Consider the following 10587-nt stretch of genomic DNA (forward strand, 5'->3'; position numbering starts at 1 on the left):
ACTTTGGCATCTCACCTTGCAGAATCCAGGGGGCGGGGTCACCGACTGATTCAGACCCCAAGGAAGAGGCCCCAATACTTCAGCTCTGTCTGCCTGGTACTAGGTTCTGGAGGCTTTTAACTGGGAATTCCCGCCTCCCGCTCCGCCTCCTCCCGCTCTGGAGCCGACGGAGCATCAGGGAACTGGAACCCTGTGTATGAGTGAGGAGGGGCTGAGGGGCTGCAAGGGAAACCTGGGGGCGGGTGTGGGGGGGCGCTAGGATCTGGAACTCCTCAGGCTTGGAAGAGAAGGACGTCAGTGCTGTGACTTCTGGGGCCAGACACCTGGACAACTGGCTCCGAGGGAGGAGGGGCTGGGGACCTGGACTCAGGGTCCAGGGAAGATAGGGATTGGGGGTCTGAACTCCTGAGTCTGAGGAAGGAGGGAGCTGGAGCCCGGAATCCTGGGTCTGAGAGAGGAGGGGGCTGGGGGCCTGAACTCTGGGTCTGGAGGAGAGGGCTGGCATTCCAGACTGTAGGTCTGAGGGAATAGGAACTGGGGGCCCACACCCCTGAATTGAGGGAAGGGAGATTGTGTCTGGACTCCTGGACCTGGGAGGGGAAGGAATGGGGTTCTGGACTCCTGAGTCTGACGGTGGAGGGCGCTGGGGACCCGAACTTTTGGGTCGGGGGCGGGGGGACTGGCCTGAAGTTTTAGTCTGAGGGAGAAGGGGGTTAGGGGCTGAATTCTTAAGTCTTTTTAGGAGTGCCTTGGAGCCTGGGTTCTTGTGGGAGAAGGGGGCTGCTGCCACTAACTGGAAATGGACGAAAGATGAGTCTTCTGAGGGCGGATCGGGCTCCGCCCGCTGCCCCTGAGAGGTCCGGATCTGGGAAGGCAGGTTTGGGAGGCACCATGACCTGGTTTCCCCTGACCCTGGGGATGACGGGACCAGCCCAAGCAGAGCCCAGCGGCCTTGCTGCAATAGGGCTGATGGAGACAGACTTTAGGTAGGACCTACTGGGGGGTTAAGGGGGAATTGCTGTACGGTGGCGGTTCCCTGTCTGCCCACCACCGCCCACGCTTTGCCCTTCCTTCATCCCACAACGCAGGCAGACGGACGGCGCGGCTCCGCGCGTTTATTGTATAATCATCCATTGAATCTAAATGAATTGAGACGCTCCCCCAACTTCTCTCAGTCGGGTCCCCGCCAGGATTCAAACGCCCAGGGGCGCCGGCACGAGGCGAGGAGCCCGACCCTGCACCGCTGGCTGGTAGGGGAAGCCACAGAGCACCTGACGTCACGGGGGCGGGCTCTCCCACGGAGGAGGCGGGGTTACAAGGGGCGGGGCCCGGAGGGGAATTCTCATTGGGCAAAGTTCCGAGGGCAGGAGCTGTCTGCTGGAGGTGCTCCTGGAGCCGAGCCCCAGGTGAAGCTGTTCCACGGTGATGCCAGCTCTGGGGACATCACAGGGGCGGGGCTACAGGGGCGGAGGCGTCTCCCCGCTGCTTTCCGACGGGGCGGGCCCTGAGGGCGCGGAGCCTGAAGATCCAGAAGGTGTCTCGGGGTCGCTGAGGCCACGCGCCGAGATCTCTGAGGCCGGAGCCCTTCAGTTCCCCTCTACCCTACGCCCACCCTCCTCTCTTGGTCGCCCAAGGCACGAGGGCTCAGTTGTCCTCCATGGTCTTTCGGATCCAGTCCACGTAGCGGCACACGCTGGTGTACACTGCAGGGCGCCGGGGTCTGGAGCAGGGCTCGGCACCCCCAGACACCACACCCGCCAGGGTCCCGTCGCAAACCAGGGGGCCCCCAGAGTCACCCTGTGCGCGGCAGAAGAGCAAAGAAACTGTTAAGCAGGTGTATTCATATTACACTGGCCACTTCCTCTAAGGAAGCACCCTGTTTCCTCTTCTCCCGACACCTTGGCGTCCAGGCAGCCAGTCCCTCCTCCCTCAGACCCAGGAATAAGCGCTCATAGCCCTCACCTCACCCCTGCACTTAGCACTCTGGGATCCTAGTCCCCTCTTCCCCCAGGACTTAAAGTCTGTACTCCCAGTCCTCTCCTCCTTTAGGTTCTAGAGTCGGGGTTTCCAATCCCCTTTATTTATTTTTATTTTTTATTTTTAAATTTTATTTACTTATTTGGGAGAGAGAATGAGATAGAGAGAGCATGAGAGGGGGAGGGTCAGAGGGAGAAGCAGACTCCCCGCTGAGCAGGGAGCCTGATGTGGGACTCGATCCCAGGACTCCAGGATCATGACCTGAGCTGAAGGCAGTCGCTTAACCAACTGAGCCACCCAGGCGCCCTCCAGTCCCCTTTAAATCCAGGAATCCTGGCCTTGGTCCCATCCTCTCCCAGGACACAAGTGTCCTGGATCCCCAGGAATTCTGGGGCCCCCAACTCCCTAATTCCCTAGGACCCAGGAATCTGGCAAGATATCCATTCCCCTCCTCCCCAGAGTAGGTCTCACCTGGCAGGAGCCCCGGCCCCCCTCCCAGAGGCCGGCACAGAGCATACTGTCTGAGATGTGGCCTGGATATGCCTGATGGCACAGTTTGTGATCCAGGATGCTGATGTTGGCACACTGTAGCGTGAGTGGGTACTGCACTGTTGGCAAAAGAGATGCACCCATAGAGGATCAGCAGCTGGGCCTATCACATTCAGCAGCCCCTCCACCCAGACCCTTCCCTAAGGAGGACCCACAGAACCACAGCAGAAGACTCTCAAGGACAGAAACAAGAGACAGTGACAGAATCATAATGTGAAAGAGAAACAGATGTTTGAGGAGAGGGAGAGGGCCAAAGAGAGAGAGACAGAGAAACAGAAAGATGCAGGGAGCCAAGAGCCAAGAAGAGATACATACATGACACCCAGAGAAAAATAGAGACCATGGCAGGAGATAGACTTCTTAAAGGGAAAGGAGATAGACCTCTTAAGACCTTCCTCTCAGAGGAAGCATTGAAGTAAAAGAAAAGAAAAAGAAACAGGCCCAGAGATGCCAAGGGAGAAGGCAGTGAGAAAGGGAGGAAACATTTATGGTCATTGACAGAGACAAAAACATAAGAGATACTAGACACAGACAGGGAGACACAGCATGTAGAATATAGATATGGATATAGATATGCATATATCCACGTATATAATCTAGGGGCACAGATTCAAATGGGCTTGACAGGTAAATTAGAAGTGGGAGGAGGGGACTATGCAGAAACAGCAACCAGTTGGAGGCACTGTAGAGGCCCAGAAAACCCGCATCTGGTCTGAAGGCCGTAACCTCCACTGATTCTGCCCAATGGTCACTATTTAGGGAATGTGGGTCCCGCGTTGTCAGCTCTTTGGATTTTCCCAGCAAATGCAGAAATTTGGCTTTTATGTAAAAATCTCTCAAGCTCAGACTATTTTTTCAAGGCATTTTGAAAACCAAGACTGATGTAGGAGTCTAAATGTGGCTAATGGGTTGCTGATTTGTGACTCTGAGAGATCTAGGCCTCATTTCAATTCCATGAAGTGTATATTTTCATATTTAAACATCTCTGAAATCAGGGCATGTCTTCCAGCAAATGGTGTCATGCAAGCATTCACGGGGATTTTTTTCCCCTGTTCTTAGTGGTTGTAAATAATGATACATCTTGTAATTTATAGCATCTTAGATTTTTTCCTTATCTATCTATCTATCATCTATCTATCTATCTATCATCTATCATCTACCTATCTATCATCATCTTTCTATCTATCTAAGAGATGAAAAGGCAGAGACAGAGAAATAGGGGGAATTCAGACCCTCAGCATGAGACACAAGGGGTTGAGTTGTAGGCAAGGCTATACCCTTAGGACTGGACACGGCCCCCCAGCCTGAGATGAGGCACGGGGTGCCTGGGGAGACGCAGGTCTGGCTGAGGTTGAGGGGCTGCACAGCAGGTCCCAGGTGTGCCTTCCTGGGCAGACGGATCAGCATGATGTCATCATTGTGGTCATGAGCCCTGAGATCCTTATTGAACCCAGGGTGGGGGAAGAAGTTCGTGGCCCGGAACAGTTGCTCTGGGCCCTCCCATTGCCAGAGGTGGTGCTCCCCAAGGCGGACCCACAGATACCTGTTGAGACAGGCCTCAGAGGTCAAGCTGGGTGTCCACCAGGGTGATATGTGTTCCACAAGCCACACACTCTCTCTTGGCCCCCATCATTTCTGTATGACCCAGAGTGCTGTGTGATTTTAAGCAAGGCCCACACCCTCTCTGGGCCCCAGCTTCTCACTCCATCTCTTTGTCTGCCTCTACCTTTGTAGCTCTCCCCTAAAAGCTCACACCCCTTCCTAGTCCCATACCAAGTAAACCACCTTCCATCCTGCCCCACCTGGAGCCTTCGTGGTGACCTGGGTCCCCTGGAACTGTGTAGGCACATGGGGGCTCCACCTACCACAGAACAACATCCCCACCTCCTGCCCCCACAGGTCTGGTGGCTTCTGTGGGGAGTGGCTCTGTGTATGTGTGTTGTGTGTTGTGTGTGTGTGTGTGTGTGTGCATGGAGGGGGATGGGAAATGGAAAATCTCCAAGTTGGGGGTCATCCATGGCCTTAGGCTTTTCCTGTCAGCCATATACCCTCACCTTCAATGCATGTCTTCCTGAGGCCTGACCTCAAACTCTCAGTCCACTTGTTCTGCTCTGGATCCCCTGCCCTGGACAGCTGGGGACTCTCTGGGGATGTACATGTCCATTCCTCGGCCTCTGACCTCTGACCTTAGGAACCAGGCTTATGACTGAGAATTCAGGATTTAATGAGTATGAGACATTATCTCTATCTCTGTCACCTCGTTGCCTGGGCTCTGTGTCTGGGAAACCAATCTCCCCCAACTTGTCCTCAAGCCTGAATCTTTTCTACCTCCATATCTCTGCCTCTCTCCTTAGTCTTTGGAGCTAAAATCAGAACATTCTTCTCCTAGCCTTAAGTACAGACCTGAGCTGAAAGAGGACCTATCATGGAGCAATGCATGATGGGAAATTCCCAGACAGCATTCTGTACTTCATTCAGCATCTGTGCTTCATTCCTGGGGGGAAGAATATCGGAACAAGATGGGCTACCCCTTTCCAGAGGTAATATAGAAATTCTGGATTTCTGCATCAGGTAGATTCTAAGATTCCATTAGAATTCCAGAATCTTCTAACACCCTAGGAATCCACGATTCTAGAATTCTATGTTCTAGAATCTTATGAATCCAATATTCTAACATTCTAGATTTCTCTAGGCCAAAAGTCTGGGGTTTTAAAATTATCTGGATGAAATCAAGGATTTAAAGAGCCTAGAATTCTAGTATTCTGGGACTATAAAATGGATTTAATCAATCTAGAATTCTATAATTCTTTTTTATATATTTTTAAAAGGTTTTATTCATTTATTTATTTGTCAGAGAGTGAGAGAGAGGGAGGGAGAGCACAAGCAGGTGGGGGAGCGGCAGGTAGAGGGAGAAGCAGGCTCCCTGCCGAGCAAGGAGACTGACACAGGACTCAACCCCAGGACCCCGGGATCATGAGCTGAGCCGAAGGCAGACGCTCAACCAACTGAGCCACCCAGACATTCCTAGAATTCTGTAATTCTATGATTTTAGAAATTTAAGAATCTAGGGTTCAAACAGTTTGAGACTCTAGAATTCTCTCAATTAAAACTTTGGGGATTTTAAGAATCTGGAATGATAGCATTCTAAGATGTTTAATTCACCAGATTCTAGACATCTAGAATTCTACTGATTCAAGATTCTAGAATCTGCAAGTCACAGTATTCTAGAATACTGTGAATCAAAGATTCTAGGACCATGAGCTTCTATTTTCAATGAACCTAGCTAGAATACTGAACCTAAGATTCTAGGGTTGTGCTATCCCATACAACTATTGAGCACTTGAAATGTGACTAGTCCAAATTGAGACATGTCATATGTGTAAAATGCACATCTGATTTCAAAAGTGTAGTATTAAAAAACTAAACTATATCATTCATAAGTATTTAAAAATGGATTGCACATTAAAATAATGGTTTGACCATGAGAGACTCTTGACTCCGGGGAAACAAACTGAGGGTTGTGGAAAGGAGGGGGTAGGGGGATAGGGTAACTAGGTGATGGGCATTAAGGAGGGCACGTGATCTCATAAGCACTGGGTGATATATGCAACTAATGAATCATTGAACACTACACCAAAGAAAACCTAATGTACTATATGTTGGCTAATTGAATTTAAATTTTTAAAATAATAAAAATAAAATAAAATAATGGTTTGAGTGTGTCAAATTAAATCTATTATTAAAATTAATGACAATCCTTTCTTTTTTACTATTGTAATATGTCTACTAGAAAATTTAAACTTGGGGTGCCTGGGTGGCTCACTCGGTCAAGTGTCTGCCTTCGGCTCAGGTCATGATCCCAGGATCCTGGGATCGAGTCCCACACCAGGCTCCTTGCTCAGGGGGAAGTCTGCTTCTCCCTCTGCCCCTCCCCCCACTCATACACACTCTCTCTCTCCCAAAGAAATAAATAAAAATCTTGAAAAGAACATTTAAACTTAACTATGTGGCTGGAGTTATATACCCACAGGGCAGGGTTGCTCTAGGCTCCTAAGATTCTACCAGTCTGAGTCTCAATTCTAGAATTCACCGAAACTAATGTAGAATCTCATGGATCTGAGATTTTAGGAGTCCATGACTCTGGATTTTTCTGGGTCAGAGTCGAGGTTTCTAAGAGTTTTGAATTTTAGACCCTAATAATTAGATTATTTGGGACTCTAGAATTTGGAGGGTCAACTCTAATTCTAAGAGTTGAGCTTTGGGGAACAGAAATGAAGGCTAAATCCTTCCAACCACAGCTCCCTCCCTCCTCTACTGAAGGCCCCTTGACCCCCTCACTTACCTCCAGCTCCCCGCCCCACCCCAGTGGTGCCCGGGTCACTCACGGCTTCTGGCAGTGGGCAGCTGTGAGCAGCCAGCGATCACTGATGAGGGAAGCCCCGCAGAAGAGGTGGGTGAAGTAGAAGAGCCCAGCCTGCCAGGGCTGCGAGTTGGGGCGGCATTCCTCGGCCCCGATGGCTCTGGTGTCTGCCCAGCCATGCCCTGGGGTGGGATGGAGGCAGAGGGGTCAATGACAAGCACCGTAGGAGGGCTGGGGGAGACATGCTAGATGCCTAGCAGGAAGGAGCAGAAGCCTGGGAGGTCAAGGGCAAGCTGGCTGGCAGGGCTCCCGGGACCGTGGAGGGGCAGCGGATGGACGGCTGGAGCCTCACCTGCCAGGAGAGAAAGCAGAGCACAGACGAATCCCAGCCTCATGACCTCGGGGTGCCTGGGTCTTGAGCATGCATTCAGGCTTCTGTGCTTCTTGAAGGTAAGCCATGCCATCTCCTTCCTCCTCTCTGGGGCCGCCCCTGTGATTAATCTGGGTTGGGAAATGTCCCAGGGGGGAGGGGGAAGCCCTCAGGCCTTTACTGGGGGCCTTGGAAATGGAGGCAATACAGGGGGACCCCCCTCCTGAGCCAGATGAGCTGGTGGCCTGCTGAGCCAGGGCTGGGCTGAGTGGGGGAGGAGCCCTGGGATATGGAGTCCTCCTGGGATCTCCAGAGAGGGGAACCCTCATTCCCATGATCTCAGGATGCAGGACTTGGATACAGGATATTCTGTGGTCTGGAGGAGGAAGAGGGAGAGAAAGATGATCCCTAAGGCTGGGTCCTGAAGTGGAAGTGAGTTTATCTTGAATGAAGCTGTGGGGAGCTGGGGCCAGTGTCCCCGGCAGGCTGGAGGGATAGGAAGGAGGACCACCACACCCCACCCCCACCCCCACCCCAGAAAGCAGGTGAGGGTTGGGAAAAAGAACAGAGACTCAGTAGGAAGAAGGCAGGCTGGATGGGGCAAGGCAGGGAAAGAGAGAGAAAATTAAAAACGAGAGGGACAGGGATACAGAAGGATCCAGGGTGAGGGAAGGAGAGAAAGGGAGAGACAGACTGAGCAAGGCAGAGACCACAAGAAGCCACACATGTGTGTACCCCCTAAAGAGGCCTCCCTGCCCTGGGCATTTGGGCCCCATCCTGCAAGGACAAAGGCCTCTCCTAGAAGGTTGAGGAAATATGGGCCTAACTGGATTAACTCACTCTTTTCATAAACTACCCTACCCCCTTCTTCATAATCCTACCACCCAAGACCCACATGCCCAACCTGCCTGGAACTAAGCACTTTCCTTTTCTCTTAATATCACCAGATCTGGGCCAAGTCCTGAGAACATTGCCCTGTTTTTTCATCTCCTCCCCTCCATTGTCCTTCCTATCAGCCCATCCTACCTGCCTCTCTCCCCATCCTTCCTCTTCATCAGGTGGGCAGGCCCTGCAGGGCCAAGCCCACATCTGATTCATCTCTGTGTCCTCAGGATCACCCATTCAGGGCTGAGCTCTCAGGAGGCCTCAGGAAATATTAATTAAATGAGTGAATGTCTTTCTCCATATTCTTTTCCTGGTAAACTCCTACTCATCCTTCAAGATTCAAACTAAATGCCCCCTCCTCCAGGAAGTCTTCTCTGATTTCTCAAGGAAGAATACATCTTTTCCTCCCCTGGACACTCACAGACTCCTCCATTTTCTGTTGCTGTAAGCCTGATTATCACTCTGGGTCTGGGCTCGCCTTGAATGTGTCACTGGGTGTAATGGTTTAGAGCATGGACTCTGGAACTGGACCACCTGGGTCCAAATCTCAATGCTGGCAATTATTGGGCAAGTCACTGGACCTCTCTCAGTTGGCCCATCTATTAAGAAGTAATAATAATCCAGGTTGGGGGCTGATTGAGCCAATTAACCCATACGAAGCACTTACAACCGTGCTCGGCACATGGTAGGCATTCAACCAATGTAGTAAGTCTACCCATCTCCTACAGAGCCCTGCACTGCCCCCATTATAATACACATTACTCATGGTTGTAGGGTGTCTTACTCTCTCTCCAGACAGGGATGGAAGACCAAAGACTGAGGCTGAAGAGACACTATGTGCGAAATGCCATACTAACTGCTTCTGAAACATCTCCATAGCTACCTTTAAAAATATATATAGGGGCGCCTGGGTGGCTCAGATGGTTAAGCGTCTGCCTTCGGCTCAGGTCATGATCCCAGGGTCCTGGATCAAGTCCCGCATCGGGCTCCCTGCTAGGTGGGGAGCCTGCTTCTCCCTCTGCCTCTGCCTCTCTCTCTCTCTCTCTCTGACTCTCATGAATAAATAAATAAAAAACATTTAAAAATATATATATATATATATTTACTTTTTTTTTTTTTTTTTTTAAGTAGGCTCCACATCCAGCATGGAGCCCAATGCAGGGCTCAAATTCAGGACTCTGAGATCTTGGTGCTGAAACCAAGAGTCAGGCACCCAACCGACTGAGCCACCCAGGCGACCCTTGATAGCTACCTTTATTGACCGTAGTCTGTGCCTGGCAGGTAAGCATTTCATATATATATCATTTCATTTAATTCTCACAAGAGTCTATTCAATCTCTATTCCACAGAGGGGAAAACTGAGGTCGAGAGAGCATTCCAGTAATTTCCTCAAGGTCACAAAGTAAGTGACAGAAATACATTTCTTTCTCTACCCAGTATACTCCTACTTATCCTTTTAAACCCCATGCAGATGTCCCCTGATCTGCGATGACTTCCCTGACTCCTTCAGAAAGAGCCCATGGCCTCTCCTTAGGGCACCCCGTGCCTCCTTCCGATGCAGCACTGATCAATTTGTGTTGTTAATCCAATGATGTATTGAGTAGCTTCTGTGTGCAGGCACCGTACCAGGTGCTTAAGAAAATCACAGTGAATAAATCAGAGTCCCTGCTTTCATGGACTGAGTCAGGAGAGAGAGGGGACAGACCATTATGCAGTAAACAGATAAATGAGGTCATTTCATCTCTAACAAGTGCTGCGAAAGAAATAAACCGAGCAATGGATTGTTGTCCTGGTGAGGGCAGGGGACCCCTTTAGCCAGGGCAATCCTGGAAGGCCTCTCTGAGGAGGTGACTTTTGAGTAGAAATCTGAATGACAAGAATGGAAGTCTTGCCTGTCTCCCTGACCTGACTAGCAGCTCCTTGAGGGTAGAGCTCGGGCTGATTCATCTCCAGGACCTAGAGTAGGACACAGCTCAGTAAACACGTTTAGCATGATGACTAAAGGAACAGGCGATGTGCCTTTAAAAATGAATCGAGTTCCCACCTCCTTCGCTTCTGAGTCTTGCATGACAAATTCAGCTGATACGTCTGATTGGCTGATTGGCGTTTCCTGGGTGTGCTAATGGGGGCAGAGGAAGGGAGCTGGAGACTGTGTGCCAGTCTTCTGTGGGCTCTATGAGGGCAAGGACCTTGTGGTTGTGTGCCCAGCATCAGGCCTGCCATATAATAGGTGCTCAGTAAATTGGCGTTTGAAAGGGGAAACAAGAGCAACCAAAAATGGAACATTTCTGTTGTGCATATGTTCAGCTGATGTTACGTCTCCAGAGTTTAGGCTAAATGGACGCACCGAAACATCTGTCAGCTCTGCCTGGATTCTGTGTAGTAGACCCCCCAGTGTAGGAATATTTACATGGAGACACTTTCAGGGAGAGGAAAGGAACCCTTC

The 10587-nt window shown here is 50.6% G+C and overlaps 1 protein-coding gene across 1 annotated transcript; it reads right to left on the reverse strand.

Annotated features, from left to right (window-relative positions):
- Window positions 1–1091: 1091 nt before the first annotated feature.
- On the reverse strand, window positions 1092–8960 carry KLK9 (kallikrein related peptidase 9). Its single transcript, XM_006739733.3, has 5 exons — window positions 7239–8960; window positions 6912–7068; window positions 3804–4069; window positions 2449–2585; window positions 1092–1797 (listed from the first exon to the last, which is right to left on the reverse strand). Exons 1-5 carry the CDS (start codon window positions 7348–7350, stop codon window positions 1645–1647), a joined length of 825 nt encoding a protein of 274 aa, XP_006739796.3. The 5' UTR covers window positions 7351–8960; the 3' UTR covers window positions 1092–1644.
- Between the last annotated feature and the right edge of the window lie 1627 nt (window positions 8961–10587).

Source organism: Leptonychotes weddellii, chromosome 16 (assembly GCF_054177405.1).
Source record: "Leptonychotes weddellii isolate Sample4059 chromosome 16, ASM5417740v2, whole genome shotgun sequence".
In the NCBI taxonomy this organism is placed as follows: Eukaryota; Metazoa; Chordata; class Mammalia; order Carnivora; family Phocidae; genus Leptonychotes; species Leptonychotes weddellii.

Excerpts from the sequence above, each read along its gene's own strand:
- KLK9 (XM_006739733.3), bottom strand. The coding sequence starts at position 7,350 with ATGGCATGGCTTACCTTCAAGAAGCACAGAAGCCTGAATGCATGCTCA. Across the intron at positions 7,069-7,238 it reads TCTGCTTTCTCTCCTGGCAG|GGCATGGCTGGGCAGACACC; the intron begins GTGAGGCTCCAG and ends ATCCCACCCCAG. Across the intron at positions 2,586-3,803 it reads GGCCGTGTCCAGTCCTAAGG|TGCAGTACCCACTCACGCTA; the intron begins GTATAGCCTTGC and ends TTTTGCCAACAG.